This window comes from Protopterus annectens, chromosome 13.part0, assembly GCF_019279795.1.
Source record: "Protopterus annectens isolate FY-2018-M chromosome 13.part0, PAN1.0, whole genome shotgun sequence".
Classification (NCBI taxonomy): domain Eukaryota; kingdom Metazoa; phylum Chordata; order Ceratodontiformes; family Protopteridae; genus Protopterus; species Protopterus annectens.
In genome coordinates this window covers 323,675,755-323,691,198 of record NC_056747.1, presented here as the reverse complement: position 1 = coordinate 323,691,198, position 15,444 = coordinate 323,675,755, and the positions used below count along the sequence as shown (strand labels likewise).

The 15,444-nt window shown below is 38.4% G+C and overlaps 1 protein-coding gene across 4 annotated transcripts in view; it reads right to left on the bottom strand.

Moving 5' to 3' along the window:
- The window catches only part of MEF2B (myocyte enhancer factor 2B), a 786,689-nt gene that overhangs the window by 186,173 nt on the left and 585,072 nt on the right, over nt 1–15,444 (bottom strand). For all 4 annotated transcript variants that reach the window (XM_044053922.1, XM_044053921.1, XM_044053923.1 and 1 more), the window contains 2 exons: nt 12,001–12,135; nt 609–777 (listed from right to left, as the gene is read on the bottom strand). In XM_044053922.1, the coding sequence (XP_043909857.1) occupies nt 609–777; nt 12,001–12,135 (304 nt within the window). The remainder of the gene's footprint in view (nt 1–608; nt 778–12,000; nt 12,136–15,444) is intronic.

Here is a 15,444-nt window from a genome sequence, read left to right as displayed (position 1 = left end):
CCTTTTTCTATGAGGTGCAGTGATCTTGGAGTTAGTATTTATAAGTTGCAGGATGTTGGGGGTGTAGCCACCTAAATCTGGGGCATAGGCAAGCTTTTCACCTACAAAAAATGCTTTTAATTTGTAGTTAGTCACTTTCGCATGTCAGTATTATTTTCTGTGAATTGCACATAAAGTTTCTTAGTTTCAGGACTTGCTTTACTGAGTCTCAAACTTTCAGCAGGGAACAACTTTTCAAACCTCTGTTTTGTAGCAAAAACAAAATCAAGATAATGGCCACAAGGAAAAGGATTCTCTTCTCTTCATGAAATACATGATTCCAGGGATGCATGCTTAGGTGCTTACAGAGCATTTATGAAGCACATTTATGACTTGTAACCAGATCTACTTTAAAAAATATATCTTTTTCACCAAGTAAACAAAATCCATTTTACACAGTTAACTTATTATAATTAAACAGAACACTGAATTAAAATAAACAAACTGTAGTACAGGTTAGGAGACACCATTCCAACCATCTGATAGAATTACAAAACCCTGTAAATTTTCTCTGTATAAGACTGTGAAATGAGTTCAACTGACAGAACACTGTAACAGCAGAGAGGTACCTGAGTGTGCAGGGCCAGGCGAACGCCCCAAGGAGAGGCCATGTTTTGGTACCAGAGATTTAAATGAAGCCGATCTGTTCTGAGGCAGCATAGTTCCTGACATGTTATTCCCTCCAGTCTCACTTTGTGAGGAGGTAGAGTAGGGAGACTCGTGGTTCGATACAGCTGCCTAAAATGCAAAAGAAACGGACAAAAAAAGAAGGAAAGCAATTAAGATAATAGGTACAAGGAACTGCTAGACTTTGTTTCCTAAATGGCAAAACAAAGAGCTGCTGTTATGTCAGTCACAGACACAAGGGTACATATAGTCTCCATTTCATGTTAGGATTTATATTGTGGCTGCTTTGGCCATACCTTGAGGAGTTTTTAGCATTCAACCAGTAAAAAAAAAGAAAACACTTCTTTCATCGGACATTATGTGCTGAGTTAACACGTGCTACCAGTTAGATCAATAACACAGATCTCTAACAGGAACCCCATTGCTTTCTTTACAACCAATGAAATAACCCCACTTGACATTTCACCTATGACCTTTACTTTTAAATTCAAGCTTCATATAAATTTCATCTTTTCTGACTGTGACATTATGCTTCCTTGTTGAACTGGGACGTTAATTGGTAAATGCTACGACATGTTCATTATTAATGTCTAAATTGCTATTTACATGCAGTAATGGGGTGACTCACCAGCATATAAACCTCTGTGAGAAACGTTGTGTCTATTTGTTTATGTATAGCAAAACATTAGTCATAAAAACTGAAAAAGATATCTAGAAAGGTATTTTTGTAGGGCGCAAGCCCTGCTGCACCCTACACAGGGAGAACTTCATTTTGTACACCCCCTTACTTAAATGTGCCAACTACACATTTGTATATCAATGGGGAAAACTGAAACTTCCTAGTAACACAGCAGAGTGGTCCATCTTATAGAAATAGTGAGACCACTGCCACTAATACAATTATATCGTTTTTCAATAAAATTTTACCATAGATCAAATAATTATCACAAAAAAACTCATATTGACTGAGTGAAGACATCTGTTTTATACTAATGCTACTCACACTATATTTAATTTTTGCTAACATTTTCCTGTATTTAATGCTTTATTTAAGCAATAACCCACTCCTGGGTGTGGGTAATGCTGGATTTACCCATGGTTTGTGTGGTTTGGTCACGAGGGTGAAGCCCGAGTGGCCAAACAAAGACAACCGTGGGTAAATCCAGCATTACCCACACCCAGAAGTGGGTTATTGCTATTATACAATGACATTATTTAAGAAAAAAAATACTTACTTTTCTTAAATAATGGCATTGTATAATGCCTCCTTGCTGCCCTTCTGCAGCTGTTCAGTGTTCTGCGGCAGTTCTGATGTACTGCGCAAGTGTATGGTTACGCAGTACATCAGAACTGTGTGTGTGGAGGCAATGGAGAAAGTAAGATCTCCATTGTTTTTAAAAACTTGTCTCGCTATATTAAAAGAGTTTAACATAGCAAGGTAGCTTTTAAAAAAAGCAACGGAGATTTTCCTTTCTCCGTTGCTTTTTTTAAAGCTGTTTCGCTATGTTAAACGAGTTTAACATAGCAAGACAACTTTAAAAAAAGCAACAGAGAAAGGAAGATCTCTGTTGCTTTTTTTAAAGATATCTTGCTATGTTAAACTCATTTAACATAGCGAGATAACAGCAACGGAGCTCTTCCATTCTCCGTTGCTGTCCAAAAAAAAATATTAATGGGGGGTCGTTGTATAATTCCCAATTATGCATTCATGGATGAATCTTTATGTATTTATGCTTTTTTGCTTAGGCCCCCTTTAAAATGGACTCTGGTTAGCACATTCAACCTAATTAAGAAAATATAAATAAAAAGGATCAAATGAACAGCTAGCTAAATAAATACACATCACAGTTATTCCTTATTGCATAGACCAACATGCCGGGTCATTAATCAACAAACTGCACATCTTTTGCATACACCAGAATTTTGTAGAATGTCCCTGATTTTGTCTCTCCTAAAATTTTTGATTTTCTAATAACTCACTGAGGATTACAATTAATCAATCATGCCTGGCTTTAGAGTTTATATTTATTGTTAAGAAAATGTGTTATGATGTAAAACCTGCTTTATGCTAAAATTTTCAAGTGCGTTAAAGTGATATCTAAACATTGCCCCTGATTTTGGACCTTTGGTCTATCATTATATTTTTGCTTTTTCCATAATTCTTGAGCAGAGCAGTTATCAGAGTTCTCTCTGTATGCTCTGCAAAGACAATTGAACTGAACTGAATATTCAGTATAAAGTCTGGATTTATTTCACAAAAGAATTGCAGAATTTTTATATATACATACACACATACATACAAATATTACAGGCATGAGCGATAAATGCCCTTTTAGCCTGCCAATGTACCAAAACAATTATTTCCATAATAAGTGTCCAGTCCAGGGTGTTCTTAAAAATATCTATATTAGTACTTGTTTCAATGTAATTTGGTAGTTTATTCCATGCATCAGCTACTCTCTCAGATAGCCAATTAATAAACCTCTCATTCCAATACAAGTTTCTACACAGGTTGTCTGATGATTCTCCACTACTCTTTGATAAACCTAAACATTTCCAGAGGCAGTTATTTCTAAATGTTATATATACCTGAATAAGGTCTTCTCTTAAATGTATGTATGACACACTGTACAAGTTCAGATATTTTAGTCTTTATAGCTATGTTAGCTGCCCTTATGGGCAGTTTAAAGTAGACACTTGCCCTTTTTGTGCTCAAATTAACCTATCCCATTTTGTTAGAGTTTGGCATTACCCATCCCATGGTCAGTAATTAACATAGCGAGATAACAGCAACGGAGCTTTTCCGTTCTCCGTTGCTGTCCAAAACAAAAAATTATAATTGTAATTATATACATTAGTGTAGCTAGCTAGGGTGGGGCTAAGAGAAACAACTGCCTGGGTGCAGAGTTTTTTGGGGGGGGCACAATAAGCAGATCAGCTGATCCCAATCTATCTTTAATGCAATACCGGCTTTTAAAAGCGGCTGTTACATATGGGATCAAACCTGGGTGCTGTAGCGCTCCATGTGTGGTCTAAACTGTAGTAACTGCTGTAGTGCTCCATGCAGGCAGGGTATAAACTCTAGCAACTGTTTGATACATTTGTAGCAAACAGTTTGCTGCAGGTCAAAAATAACTTTTTAGTTTAACTGAAATATAAACACTGTAGCACTCTGTGCAGACAGGGTATAAACTGTAGCAATTCTTATAGGTTGGTACTGGGCTATCTGCCCGAAGGCATATATTAGCTCAGCCACGTTGTGCGGTATTCACCACCCCTTTAATAGTTTCCTAGACCCTTGTACTAGCAGCTAGTATCTTGGCCCCTATCTAGTAGTGCTGTTGGTGTGATTCCCGGTGTGAACCTTCTGTTACACATCCACTCATCAAGGTTCCTCTTGAAGAGTGATAGTGAGGGGCTCTGTCTTACGTAGATCGGGACCCTGTTCCATAGTAAGGGAAGTGTCTGCGAAGGGAATCTGTCCCTCCAGCATGTTCTATTCATTGTTGTGTTGAGGTTTATATCCCTAGAGCGTATAGCTCAAGTAGATTTGGTTTTGCTAAGATTGAGCATGTTCAACAATTCTGGGTTGTACATGGCTCTGTACGTTAGGCAGAGATCACCTCTGAGAAAGCGGTATGCAACAGAGAACTATCTTAGCTTTTTCAATCGTGCTGCATAGGGCAACTGTTTGAGGCCAGTAATTCTCTTGGTTAGGTACCTCTGTGGTCTCTCCAGCTGCTGGAGATGTCTAGCCAGGTACATTCCAATTGGTGCATTGTACTCAATAATGGGTCTGATGAGGGAAGAGTAGAGGGGCACCACTACATCCTTAGATCTTGATGCAAACCCTTTTGTGATCAGATGGGTCACATGGAAGGATTTTCTAACCACTTTGGCAACATGGTTATCAAAGGAAAGCTGACTATCTACTTGGGTCCCTAGATCCCTTATTTCTTCTTCAGATTTCAGGGGATTACCTCCTATGTTGTAGTTTGCGGGTACTCTGTTTTTTCCAAAGGGGATTACTATGCATTTTTTGCATTTAGCTTGAGACCATGGCTTTGACACCATGCATCAGTCTCATTTAGGCCCTTCTGGAGGATCTCCATGTCAGCCGGAGACTCTATTATAGCACCCAGTTTGCAGTCATCCGCAAACTTAGTCAGCCACAGCCCTTCCGTGCTTGCCTGTACTTCTGAGAAGTATATGCCAAACAGGAGGGGCCCCAGGACAGAGCCCTGAGGCACACCACTCATTACTGGTCTGGATTCGGACATAGATTCCACTACTCTTACTTTATGGGATCTGTCTGAGAGCCACTTTGCGATCCATCTTGTGACGTAAGGGTTTATGCCCAGGCTGGTGAACTTATCAATAATACCTGAATGGGGAATGGTGTCAAATGCTTTAGCAAGGTCAATGTAAGCCGTGTGTACCTCCTTTCCCTTATCTATAGCCTGAGTAACTGTTTCAAAGAAATCCACCAGGTTCAGGAGGCATGATCTGCCCTTGACGAAGCCGAACTGTGTGGGGTCCAGCGACTAGAGGTTCACAATCTCACCATTTATGAGTTCCATAATGATTCGCTCCATAGCCTTACAGATCAGACTGGTCAGGCTTATTGGTCGGTAGTTCCCAGGGTCAGTTGTGGCCTCACCCTTGTGTAGCGGGACCACCGTTGCCATGCACCATTCTATGGGCACATATCCTGTGGAGAGGCTGAGACTGAACAGGGTTTTAAGATGCGGGGTTAATTCCTTTTGGAGCTCGCGTATGACACAGCCTGGGACACCATCTGGTCCCATGGAGGCAGTGTTTTTAGCTTTAGATAGAGCCTTGTTAACCAACGTATCAGTAATAATTGGTAAATAATAATAATCTTTGCTAAATTTGTTGTAAACAGTTTGCTATGGTTTAAAGAAGAAGAAATAATTTTTTAAAAATATGTTGATGGAGTGATTGAGGGTTAGGGGCAGGGCACAGAAATGGAACCTGAATGGCTGGGGGAGGACAGAGTGGTGTGTGTGTGTGTGTGTGTGTGTGTGTGTGTGTGTGTGTGTGTGTGTGTGTGTGTGTGTGTGTGTGTGTGTGTGATGCATCTGGCCACCTGGTTGGTGTGTGCCAATAGAAGAGATGTCCATTTTTTTTGGGGGGGGGGTAGATCCAACTGTAATACAGTATACTGTAGTGATCAGCTTCTGACAGGGAAGTGTTTTTTTTTCTCTTTTCTGAGGGAGTGGGACACTGGTTCATAGTACCGGCCCAGGGCTCTGGTTAAACCAGCTAGCCTTCTGATTAAATATTACCCCTAATGAGAATTACTGGGAACATACCATAGATAATTTGAGGGGACGCATGCCATCAGAAATGTAGCTGGTTCTACCAGCAAAAAAAAAAGGGGCAATTCGCCTTGAGGAGGATAGAGCAAATTTTCCAATTAAAAAAAAAAGTTTATTACGACTGTTCCTAGCATTAACAACCATCATAGATGCATCAAATGTTGCAATATGTGACCTGTTTTTTACCTGGTAAAAATCCTCTCATGTTTATTCAATATTACAATATATCTGCTGCAAAAAAATATTTTCCCTGTTCTTCACAAGGGCACACTACATTGCCTAAACATATGTGCCCAAAATTAGGCTTGGATGCTCTACACATTTTTTCATTTAGGTATTTACCCCAAAAAATCTTTTCATAAATGGTGACCTGACTCTCCTTTCTATATGTAATTTGTGAAAAATACAGATTCCTAAAGCCTGTATAAGGAGGTATGCTATCTAAGAGGGCTGTAAGTTAACCTCTAACAGTCAGAGAGTTCTTTATTTACCCTGCTTTCCACCAGTGCAGTTATAAAATTCTCCAAGGTACTCGGTTATGAAAAACTACACAGTAGGTTCAAATATATAAATTCTACCTGGGTAGATGATATGTAAAGATATATGTGTCACCATTGTGCTATGTCAAGGAAAGAAACTTACTTCATTGTGTATTATTACTGTTTATCATTTAGAACTTTCTTATCACAGTGCAGTATCATTAATTCTTTACTTGTGATGTTATGCTTTGCATTTTTGTTGTCTGTTGTCTTTTGCTATATTCCCCAAGGTGTGTATGGAAAAGGTCTTGTATCAACCTACTAATCCAGTTAACAGGCAATAAATAAAAGTAAATAGAATAAATAAAACTTCTCTTCAAATCACAGTGCATAATGTACTTTAGCTATACAACCCATGCATTAGGACTTAACTGGTTTAATACAAAATGTAAGACTCAGAAACAATTCTTTTTGGAATTATGTTTTTCATAAAGTACTCACTCGGGAGTGATGCATTGTTTTCTGCCTAAGCTGCATAAGTAACTGGCTATGAAACTGAATTGCCATGCTCCTTCATTCCCTATGCAGGGGGCTGAAGTTTTCAATGACTATTTGGCTTTTAGATTTGAGTGGACCCCTCCCTTCTGATAGCTATAATTAGAAAATGTTTCACTTAGAGTCATGTACTGACTACATGCTGCATAGTTCTTTGCAAAATGATAAATGCAAATGCCACAGGAGAAAGGATGCAAACTCATATGGCAACTTATTTTCTGCAAAGAATGTAAGTTTTTCACTCCAATTTTTGAATGCTCATGTTTGGAAGACACAAACCCTCTAATTACTGCAGTAACTGTAAATGGAGACATTTTTGTACCATTTATATTTAACGTTATTAACTATATTAGACAGATGCTGATTTAACTAGATAATTCCTATAGATCTCTATAGAGTCGCACTGATGCACAAATGTTTAAAGTTATTTAAAATGACCTAGTTTTGAAGTAATTGGCTTTATTAATGCCAGTTTTCCTGCCAAAAAACTTTAACATAAATGAATAATGTTTCTTAATAAACAAGTATATATACAATATTTTACGCATCCAAACCTATGCAAACAAATGTAATTTCATGGGGGTGTTTACGTGTGTTCTTTGTATACTGCAGATATGACAGCAGTTTGTTGCTATTACATTTAAAACAAAGATACTGCAGAGAAGATGCCTAGAGCAAAACGTCAGAGTATAGAATCAAAGAAAAGAAAATACCAAACAGAAGAATATGAGAAAATGGAAACTAAATATTTCAACATGTGGTATTTCTGTTGTTTGCCAAACTGCAACATAAGTATTAAACAGCAGCAGCAACAACAAAAAAGTACATCAAGATGTTTATCTTTGTCTTGGAGACACCATGTTAAGGACATTTCTACAAATATATAAAGTCAGCTGTAGAAAGGATAGACTTTTTTTTTTAAACACTTTGCAAAATCTTATTTGTGGATTAATTTGTTCATTTAGAGATTGCTACTGAAAAGTGAGTTGAAAACCATGAACAAGTACCTTTTCATTCCTTATACCTCCTCACTCCCCTTCTTCTGTTACTTCCTTACTGCTAATTCTTTTCCCTGACTTTCTCTCTAAATATACCATGTCTGTTTTTCCCCTCACTTCATACTGCAATTCCTATTTGTATCAGACTACCTTTTCTTTGATTTCTCTACAAACTGTCTAAAATCTCTCAAAATATTAAATGATTGTCATATATCTTGTATCGATTCTTAACCAATATTTCTATATTATGTATAATTTGTTATAATTATTTAAACTGCAGATTTTTTTAAAATTTTTTGAAGATTGCAAAATTATTGTTCTTAAAATGTTTTGTAATACTTTGGAGATTTTCTCCCTGGGCCTCCACTGAAAATGGGCTGTACCCAGTTGGACTTTCCTGGTAATCAAATACATATAAACAAATAAAATAAATAAATGATGAATGAATGTTAGCAGTACAAATGACTCAAATATATGCTTGAGGCATCTCATTTGGGGCAGGACCAGTGTAGCTGTATGATGTCTACCAGACATGGAAAGTAGTACCACGCTATTCATTCACAAACTGTATGCTCACAACGCCATTACTCCGTTAGTAGGCCCAATACATTTCAACACAAGAGGCCTAACAGAAGTCAATAATTTGTTTTCTAAACAAGAAAAGCAGAATATAATGAACTAAAATTAAATTATTTTTTCACTTTTATATTGCTTACAAGCAGAGTTTGTAGTAAAAAGGAAATTAAATCCTAATGCTTTGTTAAAACTTAAGCTGTTTTTCTAAGGTACACTGAAAAAAATACATAGAACTACTTTTAACTGTATGACTAATGCGGGAGACCACAGTACATCTGATATTTTTTCTTTATGAGTGTGTGTGTCAGTGAGGCACACCTCAGACCAGTCTAAGGTGTGGATACAGTCTGGATGGGAGGTACTTGGCTGCTGAGGTCAGACGTCTTGGGTTATTTAAAATTTCTTCTTCTTCACACACATGCACATCTTCCCGTTACATATTTGAGGACCATCAGAATGATCTTTAGAAAACAAGAATGCAAAGCTGATTAAAGAAAACTATATACCATGCCTGTAATAGCTGTATCTTGGGGTATATGCCCTTCTTCAAGGTATAGTGATCCCAGAGCCCACACACACAAATATATTTAAATAAAAACACATACATATAAATAGCAGTGGAATAGGGATGGTGCATCAGCCCCCACCACATCTGGGGGTACAAGGAGCTTTCAGAAATGGTTTTAATGTGCAACAGTGAATTTCACACGTCACTATTGCTGCGGTAGCATTGTCGCCACACAGTAAGACGCTGTCCGGTTCGATTCTCAGCTAGAGCATCTTCTGCATGGAGACATGCATGAATGGGCGTACCTTCATTGAAGGTTGTGCATCAGGCCTGGCAAGCCGGTACGTAAAGATCAACTGCCAATCATTAGCGGACCGGAGTTCCACTGTGGCGACCCCTAACCTGGAAAAGCCGAAAGACACAAACTATTTTATAAGGTTTGCACTTAATTTTTGTGACACTGTTGCACCCACTATCCCTGATAATTTAGTTTCTCCTGAAACTGCCTTTGAACAAGGCTTAGAATACCTCTCAAAGGATAAAAATATTTTTTCTAAATGACCAGATAGCATGTCAGGCTCTTCAGTGTCAATTATAGACTATTGAAGCTTCTACTTATAGTATTCAGTCTCAGTCTATTTACAGGGTTTGTCCCTGATGCCTGTTGAATAGCCACTCTGACTCCTCTATATAAGGGTGTCCTCTCAACAGACCCAGGTAATTACACTCCCATCAGCCATGTATGCAAAGCCGTGGTACACATCATAACAAAACTCATTTATGCAGACATAGGCAGTTTAGCTGATTTAGGCCCACTACACAAACGTCTTTGGTAAGGGTTACAGAGACTGTGAATAGGGGTCAATATGTGCATGCTGCTTATCTTTCTCTGGTCAAAAATTCTGACACTATCCCCCGTACTGGTATTATTGAAAAGCTAGACAAACTTAAAGTAACCCCCTACATTGACCACTGGATTGCAAACTGGCTGTTCAACAGATCACAAGTAATGAAAGTTGGATACTTGAAGATTGTATCTCGCAGGGTGCCGCAGGGATCAGTGCTGGACTCTGTCCTGTTTAGCATTTATTTTGCAGACATAGAAGCCAGCATCCCTGAAGTGTGGTTAACCAAGTTTGCTGATAGGTATAAGATAGGCACTTTTATCCACTCATCCACTGATATTGACCTATTTCAACACGGGCTGCAATATGCACATACCTGGTGTGCTGAAAACAGGCTAAATCTAAATGCAAAAAAGTGCATCATGGTTGCATTCAGCCAAAAAGCTGCTCCCACCTAATATGCTACAACTGATACTCCTCTTCAACCTGATATAGGCATTACAGTCCTAGTTAATTATCTGGGGCAATCACTCTCATTTCATCATCATCTTTTCATCATAGTCTGGAAATCTTGCTACCTGATCCAGATCGTTTCCAAGGGAATATCTTCAAGATATACACAAGTCATCTTATGACTGTATTCTTCCCTTACCAGACCCATCATTGAATACAATGTCCCCTTTGGTATGTACAAATTAAGCATATTGTTCAGCTGGAGAGGCCTCAGTCATTTTTAACAAATACATAAATAAACAAATAAATAAAGGTCTTAATTTTTTCAGCTGTCCTGAGAGATTAGCACAGCTCTCCTTTTACTCAGTAGCCTACCAGCTGATTTCAGGTGACCTGTGTCTCAGTTTTTAAGCCATGAAGTCCCTGCCCTATTTAATAGCCGCTTATTTCCCAAAACTATTGGCTTTATAAACACCTGTACTCAGGACATGAACATATACCACCAAATAAACAAAACACGCTAGAGGGATAGGATCCTAACTCAAAGTATTCCCAGCTTAAAGAATAAGTTACAACTACAGATCAAGCAAAGTATAACTTGCCTGCCTTTAAGGCTAGTCATGATGAGTGGATGGGCAGACACAAATTTACACCAGGGACATCATGCATGCCCCTCTTTGATTTGGGAAGTGGGCACTATTACATATTCATAAAAGATGGCAGGCACCTTTAAGTGTGTCTCCTTAAAGGTATACATGATTTGGGGTCCTATGTTCTCTTTGGTCTATTATTCCTATGTCCCTCTGCACTCATACTATTCACAGTACCAGACCTCAAACTCCCAGTAGGCTGTCTACCACTCCTATACTACTGGTCAGTTCTGAGCTCTAAATGTACCACCTCATAAAATCTTAAAAAAGAAATCTGAAAATGTGTGATATGCAGGGCAACAGAACATACTTCTCATTACTAAATATAACCTGAACTGAAGTCACGAAAACAAAAGGTCAGGTTTCTTGTTTTCATGGACATGGTACATTGTGGGATTGGTGCTTGATAAACATTTTATATGCAAGCACAGACACACACACACACACACACACACACACACACACACACACACACACACACACACACACACACTCTCTAAATATCTAATTTATTCATCTTTTCCTTTAATGATCAAAGGATTTATCAGAAACATGCTATTTTTCTACATGCTGTAAGACAAGCACAAATACAGATATACAAGCCCAGCCAGGGTATCATTTTAATTCATATTACTTTAACTCTGGTGAGTTGCCTTGAGATTTCATTCTGTTTAATGGTTACTTGGCTTCAGGAGTCATAATTCTTAGCAATCATCTATGTCTTAAATCACAATCCACAGTGTCTGTCTATTTCATATACACAAGTTGTCAAGAAAACAAATGTTGAGTGATACATCCGTTTCACTGATGTTCAGTCCAGGGTGTCAGTATTACACCATCTAACTAAGTTAAATGGGGTAATTTAAAGCAGTAATATACAAACATCTCAAAGTACAGACAGGACAGAAAAACTGTTGTGGGAACTTACATATAGCCGTTGACGTCCTGAACTGAGATCCACCCCCTCACTTAACTTTCGAAACTTTTCAGCTGGTTCAGTGGACTCATCAATCTCAAGATCGGAGCTGTCCAGTCCTAGACCCAAGCCTTTTCTTCTCAATGTCTAGAAGACACACAGAAAGAGATAAAAAGCAGCAATACAGAAGAGGTGATGATGATGGCAATGAAGATGAACAAGACTTTACCAGCACAGACAACAGTGTGTGTGTGTGTGTGTGTGTGTGTGTGTGTGTGTGTGTGTGTGTGTGTGTGTTTTTCTTTAAGGCATTGCCTTTTCTGCTTATAAAATTGTCAACAGTTGTTTTAATGAAGAAATATTAATACTTAAGTCTTAAAGGAAGCCACTGCCTTAGACTTCATTGCCTACACAAATTACTGTAATGCTGTTATATGGCTTTTTTGGGACAGGACGTCATCTGTGAACATCAGGAAAATAAGAAATAGTTTTTTTTTTATTCTTTAGAGGGGGTCAATTACCAAGATTTAAATTAATTTGAACCTTCTTAAAACCTTTGTACATATATTTTGTGCTGGTTAATTCATTGTATGCCATCTCTAAGAACAATTGCTAGTTTTGTTTTTCTCTGTATAACTATTAATCAATATCAGACTGTCTTATTGTATTGCTATCTGTTGAACTGTACATCAGTGGACCTTTGTATTACTCTTGGAATTTTATTGTATTGTAATCTTTTTGAACTGTATATCTTTTGATCTTTGTATTGTTCTTGGAGCTTTTCTCCCCAGGCCTCAGTTGAAAATGGACTTCTAGTCCAGTTGGACACTTCCAGTAAACAAATGACAAATAAAATAAATAAATAAAATAAATAATACATAATAAATAAACTGGCCTGTTGTGATACATCTCCCAAATGGATTCCATCTAACAGAAATGATTTATGTTTTCAAAAGCTGACTGCATGGGAGGTAGGGAGAGACAGGCGCTCGGAGCAGCCCTCGGTGCCATTACATTCCCTTGCATATTTTAGCTTGTAACAACAACGTGATTATACACATTTCCACAATGTATACATTAATCCTTATCACGATATAAGAAAATGTGTCACAATTTTTTTTTTTTGCAGGGAAGCAAGACCCCTGTACCTCAGATGGGGTTTTGCCCCTGCCTCCTTATTTTATTATTTTCACTCTAAGGTTATTGCACCTGAAAAACAGAACAACCCACAGCAGGAAGTATAAAGCACGTGTTGCTCTTTTTCCAGAAGACTGTAAAACTGGACCAGCCACTATCAGTAACACAAAAGCAACATGATTTTCTTGCATGTGAATAGACAATTAATAACATGAGTTCCTGTCAGCTTAAGCAGATGTGACAAACTCCTGTGATCTGAAGTAAGTGACTTTTAGCCTAAGTGCCAGTCCACTGACAGACTATAAGTTCTATAGGTCTTGAGATGGAACATGTGATGTGACAATTTAATTACACTGAGCATGTATATATAACCCTCCAAAGGGGGGCCCCCTGCACATTTCCACTCCTGTTAATTATATATACCAACTCTGAGACCACACTACAGCAGGGAAAAGGCAAATTCCCCAATCGCTAATGTATTGCAATGTTGAACAGAAACAAAGTGGGCATGTTTGATCAGCTGTGCTGGCTTTTTTCTAGGTTTGACAAGCCGGCTGCCAACAACTTGTTTGTAACCTATATATGCATACTTATCGATATGATTATTTGACAGTTAGTTGTATACCCTGCATACCTCCTCCACTTCTGCTAATTATATATGCCAACTCTGAGATTGCACTACATTGGGGAAAGGGTAAATTCCCTATTATACCATGACCCCCCCCTATTAATATTCCAAAACGTGCCCGCTGATTGGTCAGCGTGCACGTTGTAAATTGACTTATACTAATGGCAAAAGGTCCGGTCGCCCAGACTTTTTCCATTACTATAAGTCTTTTTTAAAAAACTGTCTCGCTATGTTAAAGGCGTTTAACATAGCGACACAGGTTTAAAAAAAGCAACAAGATCTCCGTTGCTTATTTAAAAGCTGTCTCGCTATGTTAAACCCATTTAACATAGCGAAACAGTAAAAAGCAACGGAGATCTTGCTTTCTCCGTTGCTTTTTTCAAAACTGTCTCGCTATGTTAAATGGGTTTAACATAGCGAGACAACTTTAAAATAAGCAACGGAGATTCTCCGTTGCTTTTTTAAAAGCTGTCTCGCTATGTTAAACCCATTTAACATAGCGAAACAGTAAAAAGCAACAGAGATCTTGCTTTCTCCGTAGCTTTTGCCCACAGCTCTGATGTACTGCGTAGGCATGCGCAGCACATCAGAACTTCCGCTGAATACCAGACAGCTGCGGAAGGTCAGCAAGGAGGCATTATACAATGCCATTATTTAAGAAAAGTAATTATTCTTTTTCTTAAATAATGTCATTGTATAATAGCAATAACCCACTTCTGGGTGTGGGTAATGCTGGATTTACCCACGGTTGGCTTTGTTTGGTCCCGAGGGCGAAGCTCGAGGGACCAAACAAAGCCAACCGTGGGTATATCCAGCATTACCTACACCCAGACGTGGGTTATTGCTATACTATTCACAATCTTGCACAGAAAAGCCACAACAATACCATTCGCCCACCTAAATGATGCTATGTATATATCTGTGTGTGTGTGTGTGTGCGCGCGCGCGCACACACACACACACACACACACACACACACACACACACTGCACGAAAGAAGAGTTTGCCAGAAATTGGTAACAGTGTAATGGGTTGTTTGCTGAGGTATTTCCTTCTCTGATTATAAAACTGCAAAAATTGTTTTACTGAAGAAATGAGAACACCTGGTCTTAGTCTTGAACCATTTATATACAGCCACACTCACACAGGCACATACTTTCATGATCTACATAAGATATTCTTGTTATTTCATGTCTTTATTGAAAATATCAGCCTGCCTTTAGAAGGTTATGACTTAGTGGATAGCAGTGAAAAGAAACTGGTGAACAAAAGAATTCCTAGACAAAACTAGAGGCATAGGCCAGAAACAACACCTCTAACGGAATGTAATCATATTCACTCCAGTATGCATAGAAGAACCCAGTAGGAAATAAGCTATATAACCAGGAATGGGGTAGTTCACTAGTTAACTTAGTGACATTTAACCTTTGGTATTATGTAGGTATGAGCATAAATATTACTTGTAGCATATGAGCCTGTCAAAGTATGTTATCTGCATGGGTTCAAAAGCATGTTATGTGATGTTCTGCCATAGTCACCAGGGGCAGCATGTACTCACGTCAAATAGTGCTGAGGGACATCCATGTATCATATGAGAGTCAGCTGGGCATCATACTAGTACCTACTACAAATAAAAATAGAAAATGGGCATACGGGGGGGGGGGGGACAACTAGTGCCTAAATAGCACAAA